Source organism: Dendropsophus ebraccatus, chromosome 3 (genome assembly GCF_027789765.1).
Source record: "Dendropsophus ebraccatus isolate aDenEbr1 chromosome 3, aDenEbr1.pat, whole genome shotgun sequence".
Taxonomy (NCBI): domain Eukaryota; kingdom Metazoa; phylum Chordata; class Amphibia; order Anura; family Hylidae; genus Dendropsophus; species Dendropsophus ebraccatus.
The window spans coordinates 57,092,260-57,117,545 of record NC_091456.1 but is presented as its reverse complement, the minus strand read 5'-3'; the positions used below and the strand labels follow the sequence as shown (position 1 = coordinate 57,117,545).

The 25,286-nt window shown below is 42.1% G+C and overlaps 1 protein-coding gene across 11 annotated transcripts in view; it reads right to left on the bottom strand.

The window, feature by feature from the left end:
• PRUNE2 (prune homolog 2 with BCH domain) overlaps positions 1-25,286 on the bottom strand; it is a 95,835-nt gene that overhangs the window by 58,088 nt on the left and 12,461 nt on the right. For all 11 annotated transcript variants that reach the window (XR_011362129.1, XR_011362130.1, XR_011362131.1 and 8 more), the window contains exon 2: positions 1,860-1,921. Coding sequence is in view for 8 of the 11 variants with exons in the window: in XM_069961814.1 (XP_069817915.1) it covers positions 1,860-1,896 (37 nt within the window). In the remaining 3 variants the exon portion in view is untranslated. The remainder of the gene's footprint in view (positions 1-1,859; positions 1,922-25,286) is intronic.

The following is a 25,286-nucleotide window of genomic DNA, read 5'->3' as shown; positions in this document are numbered from 1 at the left end:
CTCATTTAACATCAAATTCAATGACTGTGTTTTATATCCTAATGTGAGTATGTGAGCTAAAAAAAAAGAGTAAATGTAGGCTTTAAACTACTGTTCTGGTTTGTCTCATTGTAGGTTCCCTGATAAGCCTGTGTACATTTGCTGTTTCTCAATATCAGCATTATGCTGGATGAAAGCCGCTCAGTCCTGAGACTGAATGGGAATAACTGTTCTCCATGAAAAGATATTTATGGAAAGCTGCAATTGAAGTTGGCAACAGGAAAGTAAGATTTGGCTCAGTTTCTTGAGTATATTAGCCCTAGTGCTCCTTGAAAATGTGTTCATAGAGAGTAAGCAAGCTAAAAGGTTTAGAGTGTGTATGGAGACAAACTTTATTCAGCATTTTCTGTCCATTCCCACACAATGACCCAGATTTATCAAGCTGCTTGAAACCCACATTGTGTGGTTTTTCCCACAGCAACCAATCAAATCTTGTGTTTAACACCTTCCCGCTCTGCGGCAGTAAGGTAGTTAACACTTAGGGGGGGATTTATGAAGACCGGCATACAAGTACGCAGGTCTAATATTAGGTCCTGCCCCCTTTTCCCCGACTGGATTCACTAAGAGGGTGATCATGATTTATGCCTTTGAGCAGCCCTAAATCATGATAAATGAGGCATGGGAGGGGGCCACGCCTTTTACCCGCCTTATCACGCCCCCACAAGCTCCGGCAGCCCACCTATCAGGTGAGCGGGGCGTACGGGAGGCATACGCCAGGGAGAAGGGGCAAATCTGCACCTTCTCCCTGGCGTACGCTTCGGGTGTATGTTTCATAAATATCCCCCTTAGTGCTGTACATGTATAGCGATGGCGTTGGATGAGTTTAGAAGCCCACATGATCAATGATTGGAGTCAGCTGTCAATGACACTCAGGCTCCCAGACAGGCAGAGACCTCTGCATGTATGGGGTTGAAAAGAGGAGGGAACCATGGCAGTCAATACTGCTGTGTACTATACTAGAGATCACAGCGACAAGACCACTAGAATTACAAGTAAAAAAGTAACAAAAATTTAAGTGTAATCAAATTGTCCTACAACCAAAAAAGAATTATTATTATTAATAATAATAATAATAATAATAATAATAATAATAATAATAATAATAATAATAATAATAATAATAGTGGCCTATAACGATAAAGGGAAACTGACAGCACAGATATGTATATATCCATGCTGTCAGTTTCCAGATCACCCAGCAGTACATACTTACCTAGTGCACAGCTGCTGTGTCTTCAGCTGTGCTGTGCCCTGCCTCCTGCAGATGATTGACAGCCGGAAGAGGTGAAGATACAGCAGCTGGACAGGAGAGCCAGAAAAACAGGATGCTGGATAAGTATGTACTGCTGTGTGATCTGGAAACTGACAGCACAGATATATGTTTATCCAGGTGGTCAGTTTCCATGGCTGCACATTCAATACGTCGACCATTCATGCAGCCCAGCTGCTCGATTTGTCGTGCGTGTAATGGCCCCGAAAATGAGCGCTTATCTTATTGACTGGCGCTCATTTGTAGCCTCTGCGGATGACAAATCTTTAAGTCTAAAAGAACTTTAAGATTTTCCAAGACAATTTTAGTATACCTGGACAAACAATTGGAAAAGCAAATCACTGGATCTCTTTTCTGCAATTTCTGCAATTACAAAGCTTGCTGGTTTTCTTTCACAAGTGAAGTTAGAGTCAATTTACTTGCTAAGTCTATAAATAACTTTCCACACTGCTTGGTACCAATCTCGGTGTGACTTCACTCACTTGCTGAATAATTAAAAACACAAGAAAAGACATTCATAAGAAAATCAGATTCTGTATGATCTTCCTACCTGGCCTGATTTCTGCTGCATCAAATGGGATGTCCATTCCCACATCATCCGATACAATTGATCTGAAAGATAAGAATTGCATAAGTTGATTTATCTTGCTCACAAGAAAATGTACAATAAACGGATATAAATATGCAAAGTGTATTGCAAAAAATTATAGGCAATTGCAATTTGAATTATCACCACCAACCTAATATTTTCATTAAAACCCAGAGTATATACTGGTGTGCTCATGAATTGTCCACACTAATTCAATCAATCAATCACACTCCAACCTCTCCACCATCGCAAAGACCAAAGAGCTGTCTAGGGACACCAGGGAAAAAACTTTACACCTGAACAAGGCTGAGATGGGCTACAGGATAGGCATGCTGCTTGTTGAGAAAGCAACAACTGATTGTACAATTATTAGATAATGGAATAACACAAGATGACTGTCAATCTTTCTTGGTCGGGGGTTCAAAGCAAGATCTCATCTCGTGAGCTAAGGATGATTCTGAAAAAGGCCAGATATCAGCCTCGAGCTACATAGGAGGACCTGGTCAAAGGACCTAAAAAGAGCTGGGACCACAGTCTCAGAGATTACCGTTAGTAACACACTTCGCTGTCATGAAATAAAATCCTGCAGGGCACACAAGGTCCCCCTGTCGTGCCAGCACATGTCCAGGTCCGTTTGAAGTTTGATATTAACCATCTAGATGATCCTGAGGAGGCATATGAGAAGGTCATGTGGTCAGATGAGACAAAAATAGAACTGTTTGGTATCAACTCCCCTCGCCATGTTTGGAAGAAGAAGGTTAAGTACACCCCAAGAACATAGTCCCAGCTGTGAAGCATGGGGGATAGCATTATACTTCAGGTGTGCTTTTCTGCAAAGGGGTTACGATGACTGCAGGTTACTTAAGGGAGGATGGATGGGGCCATGTATCGCCAACTACCTCCTTCCCTCATTGAAGATGGGTAGTGGCTGGGTCTTCCAGCATGACAATGACCCGAAACACACACGCAGCTAGGGCAACTAAGGAGTTGCTTCCTAAGAAGTATTTCAAGGTCCTGGAGTGGCCTAGCCAGTCTCCAGACCTGAAAGTAATAGAAAGTCTTTGGAGGGAGCGGAAACTCAATGTTGCCCAGCGGCAGCCCACAAGTTCGATAGATCTGGAGAAGATCTGTATGGAGAAGTCGGACAAAATCCCTGCTGCAGTGTGTGAAAACTTGGTACAGGAAATGTCTGACCTGTGATTGCAAACAACAGCTTCTCACAGATGAATTGTCCTTATGATAAAAGTTACAGACCTCTTCATTCATTGTAAGTGGGAAAACTTACAAAATCATCATTGTATCAAACACTTTTTTTCCCCCACTGTACATCTGTAACAACAATATTAGCGGCTGATAGGGAGGTAGAATTCTGACAGCAAGCTTGGGAATTGGTGGTTGGCAATGACCAATAAGGATGATATAGGTGTTCTGCCTTGTTACAATCCCCATAGGTGAGTGCATTTGGATAAGTGCTTTATATCACTATAAATATATTATCCTGCCCTATGAAACACTTTATTTTTCTAAGTACTGAGTAGTAGTAAAAATTTGTGTTGTGTGGTCATTAACAGAAAGTTATCTTTTCCCTTCCCTGTTTCCTTTCCTAGGTCTCCGTAGCCAAGACCCCATGCTTTTTATGCCAACTTAGATTAGTAAACAAGAAATGTTGAGATGAAATGTTTGTACTGTCACTTACCGATCGGGATCCTGATCACTCTGCCGGACCGTCGGAGGTATCTTACCTTCCTCCGTGCGGTCCGATCGGCGCTCTGCCTGTGGCAGACTCAATGAGCAGAGAGCCTATGGCATAGCAATAATCAGTATATATAACACCAATAAACGTCCTGTCTCCCCCAGAAAAGTTCAAACTTCAATAACAAAGCTTTATTTAAACCATCACAAAAAACAAAAACTCATAAATTAGTTAAAGTGCATGTGCATGTTTGTAAACCATATAATGAGCCTATTCAGCATAAATGCATATATCAAATAAAGTGCCAGTGCTGTAATACGCTGAACAGAGAATAATACAGGATATACTATTGCACATGTAACAGTTGTTACCCAAAATGTACTGTGTCCCAGTCCGCTGGCCTCCCACCTCACTCCAACACCGTAAATTTGCCAGTAAATTGATTGATGGACTGTACACACTTGTGCTGCATGTTACTTGGCGGTTTACCTACGCAATTCCCCATCAACAGCGCCGCGATGTGCGGAACCGGAAGTGACGTCAGGCGCATTGCGCCGTCAGCCAGCCCAGTAACCCGTCACCACATCGCTGCCGCAGGGTCAAGCGTATTGGACCGCACACAGTATGGCATAGCAATGATCATTGTATGTAATCTAAACATCGCATGTAAAAGTCCCCCAAGTGGACTTAAAATGTGCAAAAAAAATTTTTTAAATATTTTTAAAATACCCCAAAGCCCCTCCCCTAATAAAGATTGAAATCACCACCCTATCCCATTATACAAATAAAACATAGAAAATAATTAAATAACTATATTATATACCATAGCGTGCGTAATTGTCCGATCTATCAAAAAAACAATAGTCATCCCCTACGGCGTATGGCGCAAGCAAAAAGAGGAAAAAAAGTGTCAGGATTACCGATTTTTGTTACATTATATATAAAAAAAATATTAATAAAAAGTGATGAAAACGTCTGAACTACACAAATATGGTATTAATAAAAACTAGAGATCATGGCGCAAAAAATTACATCTCATACAGCCCCGTAGGTGAAAAGCTAAAACCGCTATAAGCGTCACAATAGGGACATTTTATTAATAATTAATTGCAAAAAATATTTAGTAAAAAAAAAATATATATATAACATTAGAAAATCTGTGTAAACTTGCATATAGTCGTGTTCGGACTGACCTATAGAATAATGGTATCATGTCGCTTTTACCATATAGTGCATTACATAGACACAGGAAGCCCCCAAAAGTTACAATATTGCATTCTTTTTTCCAATTTCACCAATTTATATTTTCAAAAATATTATTTTTGGGGTTCCATCATACATGTTATGGTAGAATACAAGACGCCATTACAAAGTACAACTACTCCTGTAAAAAACAAGCCCCCACATGGCCCTTTAGATAGAAATATGGAAGTGCTAGAGCTCTTAGAATGGGAGGAGGAAAAAAATGAAAATGTAAAAATGAAAATTGGAGTAGTCCACTGGGTCTTTTGGGCTTGGTCCTCAAAGGGTTAAGATAAAAAGAACATGTGAAGGGAAACCCTTCTAATATATAATAACAACAATGAATGGACTTATGGCTATGTTCACACATAGTATTTCCGTCAGTCTTATGGCCCGTTTTTTCCAACCAAAACCAGGGGCAGAATTGAGAGGGCAGAATTATAATGTAAGGATTTGAACTGTTTCTGTTTTTTTTTTTTTAAACCACTCCTGGTTTTGGTTGAAAAAAGACTGACCAAAAGACCAAATGAAATAGTGTGTGAACAGAGCCTCAGTCATGAAAGCTGTATGCAAAAAAATGACAGGTACACTCATTGGTCTAATACATAATGGTACTGTAATAGTACAATTTCAGTCTGGTTAATTCAGTTTAGTTCCGTCTGGTTTGGATGTTACAGGAAGCTGCTAGTTCAAAGCTGATGGTTAATAATTAATGGAGCTACAAGCTTATCTTTCATTTGCCTTTGTACAGTCAATGTAATCAAACTGGGCCATGCTGATATTATTACACTTAGGAAAATCTTATAGAATGTGTTATGCATATAATAAAAAAAGAACTACCAGGAATGTAATATAGACGCTCCAAGTGTGAAAGAATTTAGACGTAGAGTGTCACCTTGGTTTAAGAGTAACTTGGATTGAGAGCGTTTTGCAAGAAGAGCTCACAGCTTTTAAAATTGTAACTTGGTGTAAGAGCATTGCTTTGGTTTAAGAGCTCGCTGTACTGGGTGGGAGGGGGAGTAGAGGAGGGGCATGGTCTGCATAGCGGAGTCTACAGCTCTGTACTCTGACCCAGGAAGTCTCCCTCACTTTCCAAATCATAGCAGATCCACTTCAGGCTGGGGCTTGCATTAGGGGACAGGACTGTGGAGGTAATCTCTCCATAGCTGTAACCCCTCTCCCCCCGGACAGAGAGTGCTGCTATACTGTGCCCACATATGCCCTGCTCATTCCTTCATGCTCCTGTCAGCCCTTGTGTTTCCCATCCTCTCCATTACTGTACAGTAACTTATAATATCTTATATTCTACTGTTTCTCATTGTTTGTTTCATCTGTTCTACATGTTATTCGGAATAATAAATAATTATTTTTGGGGTGTGGAACCAATTGTCTGGAAAATTTGCTTTGGTTTAAGAGTAGATTTGCATTACAAGCACGGTCCTGGAACAAATTATGCTCGTAATCCAAGGCACCACTGTTTAACTATTACACATAAAATTACAATATCACCTTTCCACAAGATTTTAAAGTGATGTAAGGCGATTCATGCTTATTTGACCAATAGAGGATTCTTGTGGTCAATTAGGTCTGTATAGTTACCAATGTTTTAATTCCTTCAAAAGCTATTTATTGGGGTTGAGGTCAGGGCTCTGTGCGGGCCACACTTCTCACATCATGTTTATATCTTATTTTGCTCACTGGGCACAGTCATGCTAGTACAGGAAAAGGCTGTTATGTTATTGCATGCAGTAGTATTAGCGGTACCCTTTGTAAGGGAGATAGGTAATATATAGAGATGAGCGAACCGGGTTCGGGTTCGAGTCCATCCGAACCAGAACAATCTGCATTTGATTAGCTGGGGCTCTAAGGCTCTAAGGTTGTCTGGAAAACATGGATACAGCCAATGACTATGTCCATGTTTTCCACATAGCCTTAGGGCTTTATCCAACTTCAGCAGCCACCGCTAATCAAATGCCGAAAGTTCGGGTTCGGATGGACTTGAGCATGCTCTAGGTTCGCTCATCTCTAGTAATGAAATATAAATCATATGTTGTAAATGTTCTACAAGCTTCTAGTCAGACCAGTAACACAAGGAAGCTTTTGAAATAAAGATCTTGGGGCATTTATTGGAAAAGTTTCTGACGTTTCTAGTGTTATTGTGAAATGGTCATAAAACATTGTTTCTACAATTAAAGGGAAACTATCCGCAGGTTATAAGCTAACCTGCTGACATGTCCCTATAGTGGACGGGGAACAGAGGATGAAGGTAAATCTCTTCCATCCATGGCCCTATTTTGGGAATATCAGCAATTAATTTAATATGCTAATGAGGTCACTGTGCCAGTTCCTTCCAATATTGGGGTGGTGCTCTGCTCTGCTATTATTAGTTTGGAGGGGGAGGCTGGCCAAGATGGATCAATGCACTAAGCGTGGTAGCCCTATCCCCAGTGGACTAAAACACCTCATTAGCATATTGAATAAACTGCTAGTATCCTGAAAATAGCACCAAGGATAAAGGTAAGAAACCATGTATCTGTGTTTTCCACGCAGCCCTAGAACTGCATCCAACGTCATCAGATGACGACACTTCCAGCGTTTGGACTGACTCAAACATGCTGTGATCATCTAGTAGTGGATAGTATGTAGAAAAAAAAAAACTTTAGTTATTCCATTTAGCAAAATAATATTATTTAACCTGGACACAATCTCAGGGCCTATAATCCTGGAAGAAAATGGCTACAGGGTAGAAAAATCATCTGCAAAGCAGTCAAGCATATAGGTGGATCTTGCCGTGTGCAAACAGTATTTGCACAAAAAACTAGCTTAACAGCCAGCTTATACTTTCCTATGAATAGAGCCTCAGTTCTATAATTAGTCACTTCCTAGAAAATGGATGGGTTCAATACCTGACGCTGGTATTGTATAGATAAGAAAGGTCAACTCTGAAAAGAAACCTGGATTTGTAATATGATAACTTTCCATTGCTGAAAATGACAGTAAGATTGGTTTCATTCATTCATTTTTGAACCATTGCTCTGATGTGTACAAAATTGTAAGATGACGATGTCGTGTATAAATTGACATGGAAGAAACCATGCTGTATATCACTGTAAGCAGACTGCATATTTACTAACACTTTAATGCCAAAATCTGGACATTTAAAGGGGTTATACAGCCTAAGAACATGTCTGCTTTCTGCTAGAAACAGCAGCACTCTTTGGGTGTGGTTTTGCTCAGTGTTCAATGAATGGAGCTGATTTGTAATACCACACACAACCTTGGGATAGTGGTGCTGTTTTTGCAACAAAGCAGCTGTGTTTTTTTTTTCCAGTACCAGATAACTTCTTTAAGCCCCCCACCAGGACTACCACCACCAGCATCACCTGGGACCCCTAAAACAATTAGATGTAGTTTACATAAACCATGACTACTTTACATCACTGAAAGTGTACTGCACGTGTGAAGGCACTCCATAAGTTTATTCTTTACAGAACAGAACTTAAAATTAACAGCACCTATGATTTAAAGTTACAGGACCTAACAGGTGGTATTTCCACAATACTGGCCCTGATTTACTAATGTGTTTCCATCATCACATTGGCATTTTTTTTTTTACAATTTTTCCCTCTCAGTTTCTTGTTTTACCACATTTACTAACATTGTGTGCCACAAAAATCTGTAAAAATGCATACAACCATCATTTTGCATTTTAAAAAGTGGGCATGTAATGGGTGTGCCTCTTTAGAACCTGCCATATTTATTAAACAAACTGGAATTTTTTATGGATTTTGCATTCTAAAAGTCAGCTATCCCTAGTGTGGCAGGAAGTTTGGCGTTTTATCATGTAGAGAATCTGCCAGATTTACTGAGGGCAATTAGACACAATAATAAGTCGCTTTGGGAAACTAAAGCCCTAGATGTCTAGTTCTTGAAAACCAGACAATTTTAGTAAGGGCATGTTCACACATTGTATGCTTAAATACAGTGTGTGAACATGTCCTAAATCAGGAACACTGTGTCAAGGACTATTGGAATTTTGCTGTATATGTGAAAGAACAATGAATCTTTAAAGAAAAGAATGCATAAAGATGAGAATAACCTTGTCAAGGAAATACATGCTAAATTTATTCAGCTTAGAGAACTGACATTGTGCAACCCTGAGACAGGGGAAAGAGTTATTAATTTTTTTTATTCTTAGAGATGTATTTATAGTAATCAAACCAGGAATGTTCAGCTTTCAATAAGCGTATTTAAGGTACAACCCTCCTTTTTCATACAACTAACTATACACCAAGGCACCACACCTGCACAATAAAAATGAGTCAGACATTCCAACCTAAATTAATACATACAATTTAGATCTATAATTTATTGTTACATCAAGTCATAGATTCTTGGTGTTGAATAACTGTATGGTTGTAGGATATTTACATGTTTTATAGCATGGGTCTCCAAACTGCAGCCCTCCAGCTGTTGCAAAACCACAATTCCCATCATGCCCGGACAGCTAAAGCTTTGGATTTGGCTGTCCAGGCATGATGGGAAATGTTGTATTGCAACAGCTGGAGGGCCCCAGTTTGGTGACCAATGCTTAAGAGTAGTGTTTCTCAACCTTTTCAAGCCAAGTCCCCCCATGCGACGAGATGCTCCAGCCGAGTACCCCCAAGGATGCCATCCATTAAAAACATTGCCTCAGGGTAGATTCATGTGTACCTTTCGCAGCAAAATCCACTGCTATACTCTGTACTGTTATGGCCTATGGCTCTGCGCTGTGAAAATGTAGCCACAGCCTATTTACCTAATTAGCTGCCGACCCTTAACAGATCATACTTACCTGCCTGTACTTCCACCTCCTTCTCTGACTCCCGGCTCACTGACAGTCTGTTCATCTAATCAGTGGTTACGGTGGGACAGTGCACTGATTGGCTGAGCAGGCTGTCAGTAAACCGGGTGTCAGAGAAGCAGGTGGGATATATCCCACAGAGCTGGATAAGTCCCCCTGCAGCCAGATACCTCCCCCCATGTAGTCAAGAGGCCACCTTCTATGTAGCCAGATATCTCCCGATGTAGCCAGATACCTCCTTATATGTAGCAAGATATCTCTACTGTGTAGTCAGATACCTCCCCCATGTAGTCAGATACCTACCCCATGTAGCCAGATACCTACCCCATGTAGCCAGATACCTCCCCATGTGGTCAGATACCTCCCCCATGTAGTCAGATACCTCCCCCTATGTAGCCAGATACCTCCCCCTATGTAGCCAGATACCTCCCCCATGTAGTCAGATACCTCCCCCTATGTAGCCAGATATCTCCTCTATGTAGCCAGATATCTCCTCCATGTAGCCAGATACCTCCAACCATGTAGTCAGATACCTCCCCCTATGTAGCGAGATACCACTCCCTATGTAGACAGATACCTCCCCCATGTAGTCAGATACCTCCTTATATGTAGCCAGATACCTCCCCATGTAGCCAGATACCTCCATCCCATGTAGACAGATACCTCCCCCATGTAGCCAGATACCTCCCTCCCATGTAGACAGATACCTCCTTATATGTAGCCGGATACCTCCTTATATGTAGCCAGATATCTCCCCCATGTAGTCAGATACCCTCCCATGTAGTCAGATACCTCCTCCTATGTAGCCAGATACCTCTTTATATGTAGCAAGATACTTTCCCCATGTAGCCAGATGACTCCCCCATGTAGCCAGATACCTTCCCCAATGTAGCCAGATACCTCCCCCATGCAGTCAGATACCTCCTCCTATGTAGCCAGATACCTCCTTATCCAAGAAGATGTAGGAGACCGCACATCCAAAAAAAATATTCACTTTATTCACACCAATGCAACGTTTCGGCTCTATGTGTGTAGCCTTTCTCAAGCAGTCAGATACCTCCTTAAATGTAGCAAGATACCTCCCCCATGTAGTCAGATACCTCCCCCATGTAGTCAGATACCTCCCCCCCATGCAGCCAGATACCTCCCCCAATGTAGCCAGATACCTCCCCCAATGTAGCCAGATACCTCCTCATGTAGCCAGATACCTCCTCCTATGAAGAGCAAATATCTCCCCATTAGCCAGATACCTCCCCTTATGTAGTCAGATACCTCCCCATGTAGCCAGATACACTCCCATGTAGCCAGATACCTACCCCCTTGCAGCCAGACATCTCCGCATGTAGTTAAGATACCTCATTCTATAGCTAGATACCTCCCCATGTAGCCAGATATCACTTTTCCTTTTCTTCTCCATCCGGCCCAGACCACCATGCAGCTACAATTTATCTCTTGCCAGAGAACCTGCCAAATATCTTAGGCGCCACAGTTTTCCTTTAACTTCCCTCCCTTTTTCCTATAGGCTCCTATACAGTAATAATTCCGCTGTTTGGCGTCATGCGCAGTAAAGTGAGTAAATGTGTGGGTTGTCCCCGTATTTAGGATCCCTCATTTAAAAATAATATTCCCTTCTATGACCCCCCCCCATATAGTAATAATGCCCCCTGCCCTGCCCCAAAAACTCCCTCCCCCTCCTGCCCGAAAAAGAAAAAGAAATTCATACTTACGTAATCCATGCATGGAGCGGATCTTCCTTTCTTCTCCAGCCTCTGAGCTGAGAGATCAAGGGGAGAGTAAGGTCTGAGGGGGAAAGGAAGGAAAGAGGGGGATGGAGGAGGTGAAGGGGGAGAGGAAGAGAGAAAAGGTGAAGTGGGAGAGATGGGGGTGAGAGGAGGAGATGATGGGGGTAAGAGGAGGTGATGGGGATAAGAGGAGGAGATGGGGGTGAGAGGAGGAGATCATGGGGGTGAGAGGAGGAGATCATGGGGTAAGAGGAGGAGATCATGGGGTAGGGAGGAGATCATGGGGGCGAGAGGAGGTGATGGGGATGAGAGGAGGAGATGATGGGAATGAGAGGAGGAGATGATGGGGGTGAGAGGAGAAGATGATGGGGTAGGAAGGAGATGATGGGGTAGAGAGGAGATGATGGGGGTAGAGAGAAGATGATGGGGTAGAGAGGAGATGATGGGGTAGAGAGGAGGTGAGGTTGGTGAGAGGAGGTAGTGGGGGGTGAGAGGAGATGATGGAGGCGAGAGGAGGTGATGGGGTGAGAAGAGGAGATCATGAGAGTTAGAGGAGGAGATGATGGGGTGAGAGGAGGAGATGATGTGGGTGAGAGGAGGAGATGATGGGGTGAGAGGAGGAGATGATGGGGTTGAAAGGAGGAGAAGGGGGGGAGAGGAGAAGAGAGGGGGTTGAATTTGACATTGGAGGCACAATCGGCAAGCGCCCCATAGCACCAGCAGGTGGGTGATGCTGCTGGGGAGGGAGAGAAGTCACAGCCTTTCCTATCAGCCGGCGACCGCAGGAGGCGCTGGCAGTGACATCCCCGGACCCCGCTTGCCATAGTATCCCGACTTCCTTTCCCTGGCGGACCGCACTCTGGGGATAGTGGCAGCCTGCCCTCCCCTGGCTCCTGCCCTCCCCATGGCCGCGCATCGGGCGATGGGTCCCGAGATGGAAAGTGCGGGTACTTTGCGGCGATTGCCCCCTGACACCGAGGGCGCATAGCATCCGCGCCCTTCTTCTCGGGACCCAATTGATGCTGAGCCAGGGGGAGGGCGGGCTGCCGCTATCCTCAGAGTGTGGTCCGTCAGGGAAAGGGAGTCGATGTACTATGGCAAGCCGAGCGGGGTCCGGGGGTGTCACTGCCAGCGCCTCCCGTTGTCGCCGGCTGAAAGGAACGGCTGTGACTTCTCTCCCTCCCCAGCATCATCACCCACACAGAAGGCTGGTACCGCGGGCGAGCTGCTGCTGCTGGAGGGAGGAAGGTCAGAGCCGACGTGGGGATAGGTGCTGGGACACTGCTGGGTGATAGTAGTGTCCTGGCACTAAAACCAAAAGTTTATTCCCCCCCCTTTCCCGCGTACCCCCTCAACCTGCGGAGTGTACCCCCTGGGGTATGCGTACCGCAGGTTCAGAAACCCTGCTTTAGAGGATTGTTCATATTAACATAAATACATAAATACATATGCCTAAATCTGAGGTCCACCTCTCCTGGGTCTATTTAGTTGCTATTTTTGTTTCTAACATATTGCAGTGTCTAGCATTACATTTTGTAAGAATCGCTGTAATAATATAATATCACTATTCATTCACTATTCATGTAAAAAAAGATCCTTGCACCACATTCACACATCTGTATCGCGCTCCGCAGCTGCATACCCCCAGTTACATTCAGTCCTACAGATTTGCACTCATAGACATCCACATTAGCACAGACCCATTCATTCAGAATAGAGGATCCGTGCAGCAAATGTTGGCAATATAAATGGCTCACCAGTATGTTTTGCGGCACAGACCCATAACACATACGGGGGGGGGGGGGGTATGGGGCCACAGATATGAATCGGTCATTACTTTGTCTGCAAGTATTTTTCACTGTCTTAAGCCTTGTTTACATCCAGAGACTCATATTTTCGTATTCGAGTTAGTGCACATTGATGTCTATTGGGCTCTTCACACGATCAGTAGTTTACAAGGACGCAAAGCAATTCTGAAAAAAAAGGACATGTCCTAGTGCAGACCTTTTTTTTTTTTTTTTACGGATCCTCTCATAGAAATCAATGGGATCCGCTATTTTTTACAGATCGTAACCGGTTTGGCATCTGTATTTCCATAAAAAAATATGGATGAGTTATAATTGACATGTTGAAAAAAAAAAAGGATTTACAGTAATACGGATGCACTACATATGCACTACATGTGCACAATCTGTGATTATTAGCATATTGTACAGGTGGACAGCGAGAAGGATCTAGGGACTTAAAAAAAATACTGAACATACTTACTATCCCCAGGTACTATACTTACCTTACTATTACTAGCATTTTTGGCAGCTTTTTTATTCTATACATTTGTATAAAAATACATTTTTTTATTTGTATAAAAAATTTCTGGTGCTTTCTAAGTCGTATAGAGAAGACTATAAGGAAGTTACATAAATAAATCCAATTTCTAGAGCATGCTGTGTTAGGGGAAAAAAACTAACTCAAAAAGTAAAAAGAAATGCACATTTACACCAAGAGTGGTATATTGTTTCTGGTGTGTTTAACATTTCAGAATATACTATCATGTAACATCTGGCCTCATCAATTTTAGGCAAAAAAAATGCCAGAAAATATAAAATTAAAAGCAGTTTTGTTTAATGTTGCTAGTGAAACCACTCTGACATTTGTATTAGACATTTGTTTCTCCCCTCTTTAGTTCATCCTAATAATCTGCACCTCTCATTCCTGTCTCTCGGACTTCTTAAAGTCCACAAAGCTTTAGCTGTACCCTGAAAACTCACCTTTTTAGGAGGCTTATCGGGTTCCCTAATTTGGTCTCACCCTACTATCACTGTTCCCCATGTAGTACCAGCACTTAGACCTGTACACAAGGCATTGGTTGATGGCTGGTTCACTCATCTTCACTTTAATTTCCACTGCGGAAATGAAGCACTTTATCCACAGAAGATTATGGGTCTCCATTATGGTCCTTGGGTTTGTTTCCTCCTCCACCTTCTTTTCATGATCTTTCAGCCCTTTGTCTGCTATCTATGTGGCTCTTATGGAGAGGGAAGTCAATCACAGTTCTTACCACCCAAAAGCAAAGAGGATGGGACAAGTCAGGATTGGTCCCCTCTTAGCAGTAGCCAGAGCTGTCCCCATGGTTTATAAATTGTGTATACACTTGCAAGTTTTCTATAATTTACCATAAATTTAATAAATTTTTATGTGGTTTATTTTATTTTAATTTATGTTTTTTTGTGAAATCACCTACAGTCTGTCTATAGCAGGTATATGAGTCTTATAATAGTCCAGACTGGGCCAGCATCTGCCATCTAACACCTAGGTGCCATGGTGGCTACTGACCACAGTTTTAGGGAGTTATAGCACAGTGATCATAGTGACCTCTGATATCAGAAGCTGCTTATACAGTGTTTCCAAATTCTAGTCCTCCAGACCCACCATCAGGTCATATTTGAGGATATAACATACAAAGAACACCTGTTATAACACCTGATGCACTGACTATAGTTATATCACCTGTGAAATACAAAATGAAATTCTCCCAACATGACCTGTTGGTGGGCCTTGAGGACTGGAGTTGAGATACACTATACTAAAAGGAGTCAGATGTAATGTACAGCTGGCACATGCCGCATATAGGTGGGCACAGCTCCAGAGCTTGCACCAACTTATTCCACATGTGGGAATGGGTTAAAAAAGTACCACGTTTCCAAATCTGTGTTCACATCCTTGAGGCCAGTACCTAAACATTACTTGTACATCCTGGATGTTGTGGCAGTGTTTAATATAAAGGTCCAACCTTTCCAATCAGATAATTTATAACACACAAAAACAATCTTTGTGCAGAATAGATGTATCACTGATAACCTGCAATCCTATCTCTCCAAGTTATATACCAGTTATTGCTGATAAAGAACATTTGGCAGACAACTGACATATTCCATCCACTAGTGTACATACAAGTTGATATCAAAAGCCCATTTACTAAGGTGCAAAACAAATACATGGGTTGCTAGTTGCCTGTCCTATGTTTACCATGTAAATGGTCTGCATCCTTATTTAATGCCTCAGCATCAGCTATATACACACTATCCAACCCGGCATCTAAAGGCAGCTTAGAGATACATGAAATATCAACATTAGTGGAGACTGAAATATTTTAAGAATCTCCATGATGTGGCCAGTCAAAGACAAGGCTCTTCTATGCCTAAAGGTGGAGATTAAGGACAAGAAAGAAAGTAGCTACTGAGAACACACTTTTTTTGAATAAATTAAATAAATAATAAATGAAATAAATTGGATTTCAAAAATTCCATTCCAACACACCCCGACTGTCAAAAACATAATTTCTATGATGGAATCGAGCAACAGCCTTAAGAAAGACTAATAGCAGAACCCTCATTTCACTAGATGGGAAGGGTCTTGGTTACAAACAATCTGCAGGGTCCTCCACAAGACAATATTGCAGCATATCTATCAGCAGAGACGCCAGTAGACCACTGAGTGGAAAAAATGTTGAAGAGACAGGTTATCCAGATACTGGGGATCTAGAGGTTGTCAGAACCAGACTGAGGTCTCATGTAAAGCAGTAGCTTTTGTTATCTATTGACCTTGATGGGTCCACATCAAATCTGCAATAGTTTGCTACAGACCCATTAATATCAATAGATAGCAAAATTTACTGTGGATTATGTATATGTCATCATATCCTTGATAGTGTAGGTTGGACATTTATTTGACTTCTGTACCCATTCACCATACCACTATCTCCCATATTGCTGCAGACAACAAACTGTTGCAACTACTTTGACAGTTTTTGTCAATCTCCTAATCTTTTCCTCAGTGACATCACAGACTATTATATATTACTAGAAAATGTACCCGGCGCTGCCCGGGTATAAAGTGTCAGTGTGTTAATTAGATTTGTTCTAAGGTGCCCAGGAGGCCAATCTAAAGGTATTGTTTCATCTGAGTTAATCAGTGGAATTAGTGTATACCTGTAGTGCATAGTTGGAGGGGTTCTGTATACCCACAATGTATAGTTTTTAGGGGTCTCGCATATCTGTAGTGCATAGTTGGGGGGGCTGTATACCTATAGTGTATAGTTGAGGGAGGTCCTGTATACCTGCAGTGTACAGTTGGTGAAGGTCCTGTATACCTATACTGTATAGTTCGGGGGTCCTGTATACCTGTAGTATATAGTTGGTGCCGTATACCTGTAATGTATAGTTGGTGGAGGTCTTGTATACCTGTAGTTTATAGTTTGAGGGTCCTGGATACCTGTAGTGTATAATTGGTGGAGGTCTTGTATACCTGTAGTATATAGTTCGGGGGTCCTGTATACCTGTAGTAAATAGTTTGAGGGTCCTGTATAACTATAGTATAGAGTTGGTGGAGGTCCTGTATACCTGTAGTGTATAATTTGGGGTCCGATATACCTGTAGTATATAGCTGGTGGAGTTCCTGTATACCTATAGTATATTTGGGGTCCTGTATACTTGTAGTATAGAGTTGGTGAAGGTACTGTATACCTGTATTATAGAGTTGGTGTAGGTCCTGTATACCTGTAGTGTATAGTTTGGGGTCCTATATACCTGTAGTATATAGTTGGTGAAGTTCCTGTATACCTGTAGTGTATAGTTTTGGGGTCCTGTATACCTGTAGTGTATAGTTTGGGGTCCTGTATACCTGTAGTATATAGTTGGTGGAGGTCCTGTATACCTGAAGTATATAGTTGGTGGAGGTCCTGTATACCTGTAGTATATAGTTTTGGGGTCCTGTATACCTGTAGTGTAAAGTTTGGGGTCCTGTATACCTGTAGTATATAGTTTTGTGGAGGTCCCGTGCACTTGTAGTGTATAGTTTTGGGGTCCTGTATACCTGTAGTGTCCTGTATACCTGCAGGGTTGTATTTACCCGTATGGCAGTGTTATTCAGTCACAGAGTGTCGGTATTGGTCATGTCTGGTATGGGGGTGTTATCCAGTCACAGTATGGCGGTATTGGTCAGGTCTGGTGTGGCGGTGTTATCCAGTCACGGTATGGTGGTATTGGTCAGGTCTGGTATAGCAGTGTTATCCAGTCACAGTATGGCAGTATCGGTCAGGTCTGATATGATGGTGTTATCCAGTCACAGTATGGTGGTATTGGTCAGGACTGGTGTGGCGGTGTTACCCAGTCACAGTTTGCCGCTATTGGTCAGGTCTGGTATGGCAGTGTTATCCATTCACAGTATGGCGGTATTGGTCAGGTCTGGTATGACAGTGTTATCCAGCACAGTATGGCGGTATTGGTCAGGTCTGGTATGGCAGTGTTATCCAGTCACAGTATGGCGGTATTGGTCAGGTCTGGTATGACAGTGTTATCCAGTCACAGTATGGCGGTATTGGTCAGGTCTGGTGTGGCAGTGTTATCCAGTCACAGTATGGCGGTATTGGTCAGGTCTGGTGTGGCAGTGTTATCCAGTCACAGTATGGCGGTATTGGTCAGGTCTGGTGTGGCAGTGTTATCCAGTCACAGTATGGCGGTATTGGTCAGGTCTGGTATGGAGGTGTTATCCAGTCACAGTATGGCGGTATTGGTCAGGTCTGGCAGTGTTATCCAGTCACAGTATGGCGGTATTGGTCAGGTCTGGTATGACAGTGTTATCCAGCACAGTATGGCGGTATTGGTCAGGTCTGGTGTAGCAGTGTTACCCAGTCACAGTTTGGTATATCTGTTGTGCCCTGTATATACATGTACTGTATGGATGGAGTAGGGGGTCCTGTATATACATGTTCTGTATAGATGGAGTAGGGGGTCCTGTATATTCATGTACTGTATAGATGGAGTAGGGGGCCCTGTATATACATGTACTGTATAGATGGAGTAGGGGGTCCTGTATATACATGTACTGTATAGATGGAGTAGGGGGTCCTGTATATACATGTATTGTATAGATGGAGTAGGGGGTCCTGTATATACATGTACTGTATAGATGGAGTAGGGGGCCCTGTATATACATGTACTGTATAGATGGAGTAGGGGGTCCTGTATATACATGTACTGTATAGATGGAGTAGGGGGTCCTGTATACATGTACTGTATAGATGGAGTAGGGGGTCCTGTATATACATGTAATGTATAGATGGAGTAGGGGGCCCTGTATATACATGTACTGTATAGATGGAGTAGGGGGTCCTGTATATACATGTACTGTATAGATGGAGTAGGGGGTCCTGTATACATGTACTGTATAGATGGAGTAGGGGGTCCTGTATATACATGTACTGTATAGATGGAGTAGGGGGCCCTGTATATACATGTACTGTATAGATGGAGTAGGGGGTCCTGTATATACATGTACTGTATAGATGGAGTAGGGGGTCCTGTATATACATATACTGTATAGATGGAGTAGGGGGTCCTGTATATACATGTACTGTATAGATGGAGTAGGGGGCCCTGTATATACATGTACTGTATAGATGGAGTAGGGGGTCCTGTATATACATGTACTGTATAGATGGAGTAGGGGGTCCTGTATATACATGTACTGTATAGATGGAGTATGGGGTCCTGTATATACCTGTACTGTATAGATGGAGTAGGGGGTCCTGTATATACATGTACTGTATAGATGGAGTAGGGGGTCCTGTATATACATGTACTACAGGGGAGCTTACAGTCCTGGAGCCTAACATCAGTGGCACATACAGAATGGCTGCTAACAACAGCATAGTGTGGTTCTACAGTGTAGCAGCATCCCATGTTTTTCCAAAAATATGACCTTCCTCAAAAATAAGCCCTAACCCTTTTTTCTGGAAAAAAAAAAAAGTAAGACCCTGTCTTATTCCCGGAGATACACAGTAATGCAGACCCTTTATGTACTGAAAATTGTATTCATAACATCTAGAATCTTTATATACTGCTGTTAGACATAAAACAGTCTCCCTTCCAATGTGTGTCACAGATTTCTTACAGCTTATTATCTGTGTTACGAGTATATATATCTGTGTTTATACAGTATATAAATAATAAAACAAAAACTAATATGAAATGGCACAAAGAAGCTAAAATGTAACGTTACTAAGTTACTGTAACTAAAATGTCAACAAGGTCGCCCATAAAAAAACAAATGATCCAAGCTGCTTAAGGGAGAAACATTTTCCAAAACGCTGTTCAAGGATTGAAGTGCCAAGTAAATAAGAGTATGGTCTCTGAGATGAAAACTGGTCTTTTTTTTTTTCTTAACCAGGAGACGGTGCAATGCCAATAGCAGCAACAACATACTAGAAAAAAATCTAACTTTTTGGTCTTTGCAGCGAATTCAAATTGTAAAACTTGTTAATACAATGTCTTATAAACTGGCTACATTAATGGAAATATCCATTATGTTAAAGAGAAACAAAGAAAGAACATTAAGGAACAATATGACGTGTTTGATGAAGACATTGGAAGGGCAAAGGACACATTTTAGCCTGCATTGGTAGACATTTCTAGATTCTGGTTAGTATTGTGTATTACACACACTGAAAGTATATGCTATAGTGACTCTGTAGCTAGAAGGTTTATTTTTAGAAACCTCAGACTATGCAGAGAGAATGATTACAGCAATTGTAACGCAATTATAGGCCATGTTCACACAAAATATATTTTCTTAAAAGTATGGCTGTGATTAATACCAAAATATACATAACCTTGCCATCTATGGAATCCCAGCCGGAGCGTGTACACATAGTATACACTCCGGACGGGATCCCTAGCGGCGCTCCAACCAACTGACATGTCAGTTTTCTGCCGCCGCTATTCATTTTTTCTTTTTTTGCATCACACAGTCAGATTAGTACTCGCGCTACTTTCCTGCCTACCTAGTACAACTAAGCCCTACACTGGCTCTCTTCCTACTCCACAATCTATCCCTGCCAGCTAACAGAAGGCCAGTGAGCCAAGCATCAGGTGACCTGGGTCTATATACACTCAAGTCACCTGATGCATCCGGTCAATCACTGCTATCCCCGCAGCCAACATAAGCAAACCCTTCCCTACATGTTTATTGGTTAATTCAAGCCACCTTGAGTGAGCAGTAAGCTGGTATGAGCATGCTTGCTCATCTCTAATCTCCACATTTGTAGGGACCTGTACTATTACACTATTAATAAAACACAGAATGGCCTGTGATTCTAGTGACCCACCCTACATACACCAGATCTAACCAGCACCAAACCTTTTCAGATTACTATAGAGACTGTGCATGTGACCAGCGATGCTCGCTCACAGCTACTAACTTGTCAGTTACTTTGTGTAAACAGCAAAGTGTGACACTTCAGTTTCTTGAAAGGAAAACTCCCATGAAAGTAACAAATCTTAGGCAGGAAGTTTCAATGTGACATACTCAGTTAATGGATTGCCATCTCCACCAATCAGTGACTGGGGCGGGACAGCACTGCAGTCACTCACTGGCTGAGCGGGCAATTTATCAGCCAGTCCATGGCATTGCAGCTGGAGAAACTGCAGGAGGTCAGATAAGCGCTATGAGGGCATGGAGACTGGTAAGTATACTTTCTTTATCTTCCTGCACCCTCTGCCTGCCTTTCACTTTTGAGTTTCACAGGACTTCTCCTTTAAAGGGAATCTGTCAGCTGTAATTCATGTTCCAAACTGCTGACACTGTTTGATGCTTTTAATTCAAGAAGACACGCAGTACCTTAAATATAATTGTCTGTGCTTCTATAGCATACAAAATGCTTTTGTTCTTTGGTACAAAGTGTCAAAGAGGCTTTTCCAAGCTCCTGAATAGGTGCAAGCTGCATTGTCTCCTCTCTCCTCCATACCTGTTTAATTAACACCTGGAAGCTGAGTCCCAAGCAGGTTTAGGTAAGGGAGGGGGAGTTACAAACGAGTGCACATAATGCGTACATACTTATTATATACAAATATGCACAATGCATACACACATCATACACAGATATTAACAAATGCACCAGGGGCGTAGCTAGGGGTGCAACCAAGGGGGGTCGGTGAGTCTCAGGGGGACCCCAACCGATTATGTTACCCATAGGGAACCTCAGTAGATGACAATGCTTTCCCAATAATAAAGGATATTTTCTACTACATTATTCATAGTGAACAGGGACTGAGAACAGTGGAAAAGACTTACTACATTTCACATATATAACCATGTAAAAATTAAAGGGGTTATCCAGCATTGCAAAAACATAGCTGCCTTTTTCCAGAAACAGCGCCACTCTCCTCTAAAGTTTGGATGTGGTAGTGCAGCTCAGTTCCACTAAAAGAGAATGGAACCAAATGTTATACCACAAACAACATAGAGGAAGCTGTGGTGCTGTTTCTGTTTTCTAATTAGTCATCCATCCATTCTATCTCTTTATCTCATATCTATCTGTCTAATATCTATTGGGCAGCATGAGGACTACACCATAGCTGATGGTCAATGACCAAATTAGCAACACCCGAAGGGGATAACCACAGTACTAATGGACTACATGTATAGTACAAATGCTGGATAATAACAATAAATAGTCCAATAGGCAATTCAAGGCAACTATACTTAATAACCTATATACGAAAAAGCCAGACTACTGCAACATAACTAAATGGAATAATTACTTTATTAATTCATAGAAACAATGTAGGAGAAATAAGCCCTGATAATCATGGTGTACAGGGTATATAAGAGTAGTCAATTTATGCCTCCATGTAGTCTTTAAACCCAATTTTAGCCCTCATATAGCCCTCTATGCTCTCATATAGTAAAAAGGCTACTATCTATACCCTAACATAGTAGATTATGCCCCCTTGTTCCTCCATATAGAAGATAGACCCTCCCTGTGCGCTCCCCCTATAGTAGTTAGGCCCCTCCTTCATATTGAAATTCAGCTTCTCTGTGCATCCATTTAGTAGTTAGGCCTTCTGTGCCCCAATATAGTAATTATTTCCCTCCATGCTCTCATGTAGAAGTTAGACTCCCCTCCATGCATCTATCTAGTATTTAGACCTCTCTGTGTAGGCAATCCCCCCCCCAAAAAAAAATGTAGTATCCTCCATGTAGGCATCCCCTCTAGCACCATCTCCTGTAGGTAATCCTGCCAGTATGTATTCCCCATGCAGCCACCCCCTTCCCCAGCAGTACTCTCCCTGGTAATCCTCCTGATGGTTAGATACCACCACCACTGTGAGTACACTAAACCTCCAAATTAGGTACCCCCTATTCAGTTAGCCAGCACATCCCATACCCTAACCCCCATAGATAACATCCTTCCCAGAAGTTAGCCCCATAACTTCTGGGGAAAAAAGCCATACTTACCTGCTGTGCGGTTGCAGTACTGTATTCTTCTTATGTCATCTCTCTCTCTCCCTGCTCTGTACGTGCACGAGTGACATCACTCAGGTCCCACAGCTGTAAGGGAGGGAACGGCCTCTTGTGGCCACAACAGTGATTGGCAGGGTGGAGAGCAAATACTCTCATCACCTTGTCAATCACCCTGCTGAATTCAACTGTATGTTCTCCTCGCATATAAGCGCGTACAGCTAAATGGTTAGACACAACATTCGGTAGCCGTGTGGACCCCCAAGAGCACTGGTTGCTGGCCAGGGGCCACCTACAGCCAATAGACATTTGTTAAGTCTGTCTGCAAAAGCAATAGCTCACTATATGCGAGGCAGATAGTGAACCAGGGCCACACATGAAATAGTTCTAAAAACTGCAAATATGAGGTAATATTTTTTTCTTTTAATATCTGCTGTCTTACAGAAAAATTGATTACAACTGAAGAAAATCTCACTGGGATGTATAAACTGATCACAATGATCACAAAATGGGGCTTTGTCCTGCAGGCTAAAATTGGCTGTGTCCTTCCTTTCTTTTCCTTCCTTGAGACTTTAAAGATTTATGTCCGTAAGTATATTCAATTTTAGTCTATTTTTCTGTAACACATCAGGTCTTAGCAGACAAATAAAACTCTTTCTGTATTATGTATTTTTGTTGTGTTTTGTTTTTAAAGGGGTACTCTCAGTAATGGATTGGCTGAGCGGGCTGCAGAAACAAGTTCATCTGAGAAGAGTTGGTGGCAGCGGTCAGCGGGGAACCCAAAGACACCACAGGAGGACACCAGGGCACTGTGCTGAGGTATGAATATGTTGTTATCCACGGCCATCCTCCTCTGTTGCTGCTTTTTGCATTTGTGCTTGTTTACATAAAGAACTTCCAGGTCACAGGGGTCAGCAGTGACATCACAGCTCTGCAAGCCAATAGCTCCACCCCTTCTTATCTGCATTTAGCTCCGCCTACTCTACCCATAGGCAGGAAATGTCTGTATTACTACAAGTGCCTTTTGAGCATCATGGTGGATCAGTGTCTGCCAGTTACTTATATTATCAAATAAAAAATGTTTTAGCGTCCTGAATCTTTTATCTGTTTTAAGACTATAAACCGCACCACACATGTACATGTTAGGAGTTGTAGTCCTGGATTACATATACACTACAGTAGCCATCCTACAGATGTGTGTGTGTGTGTGTGTGTGGGGGGGGGGTTAAAAATTAGCCAGGATTCTGTTTACCACAGCAACAAATAGAATGGTGACTGATATGAGATGACGTAGTATCTCTCCTCTCCATATTATACTGCCCTAACACTGTACATCTTTACAGTACAATAATAACAATATTGCTCCCTTATTTATATAGATATTGTAGTCACTCATATTGGTCCCTGTACCCAATGGCGCTCACAAGGTTTTAGAGAGTGTGATAAAATCCATGCAGACATTGGGGGACATACATACAGCTGTGGATCAATACGGATGCCTGCCCCACCCACCTGATGACTCACAGACAGGGAACGTGACATCACAGGAAGTAAAGAAATCACAGTTATGTCATGTGACTGAGCCTGAGAACACAATGTGTGCTCTAAATAAAAAATAAAAGTGTATATAGCATATACAGCACCCACAGAAGTCAATGCAATGCTAATTTATTGAAAAATCTTGGACAACCCCTTTAAGTCTTTCTGTTAACATTTTATGCACGAGGCCTTTCATCATTTTGTATGCCATATTTACACCGATATTTTTTAAAGAGAGTTCTGCAGAACTGGACACAGTATTACAGATGTAGTCTCACTAGAGCTCTATACAGCAGGATCACAATCTCTCTATTTATTAGTTATACCTCTAGCTATACAGGGAGACACTTGGCTCGCTTTCTCTGCTGCCTGACCACTCATTTTGAAGCTGCCTGAAATTGTGATGCCGTAACATCAGCACAGGACTTACAGAAACAAGATACAAGATTACAGAGCGGCAGCTGCAGCAGTATTGTGTGTACAAGTAAGGGTTAATTCTTTTAAGGCAGCAAGTGATGTTTACCAACCCCCTCTTCCTTTGCATATGCCGATCTCCATTGTGGGACTATTTAGCCTTATGATATGAGAAATATTTAGACATGTACTAGTTCTGTTATTTAAATCTAGTACTAATACATTTGATTTGCACATGCAAAAAAAAAAGACAGAGAGAAAAAATAATGCAATGCAAAAAAGGTGTAAGCAGCTAAACGCTTAGAATTGTAGGCCAGGTGCAATTCTGCATAGGCTGAGCCTATGTCTTTGGCTGCTGTATGCTGCACAGTAAATAGCAGTTCTTGTCAGTGTAATACATTATATACGATTAATACATATTATACAATGGAATATGCTCCATCATAATCCACCCCATTGCATTTCATCATTTGTAAAGAGATTATACATGGTGGCTAAGTAAACAGCTGCCTGGATGCGAGGAGAAGCGGAGCCTTGGAGCACAGTATCCAGCCAGCCCTGTCCCATTCTCCCGGCTGCTTCTTTTGTTAAAAGCGCACAAAGGCCTGTTTAAGCAT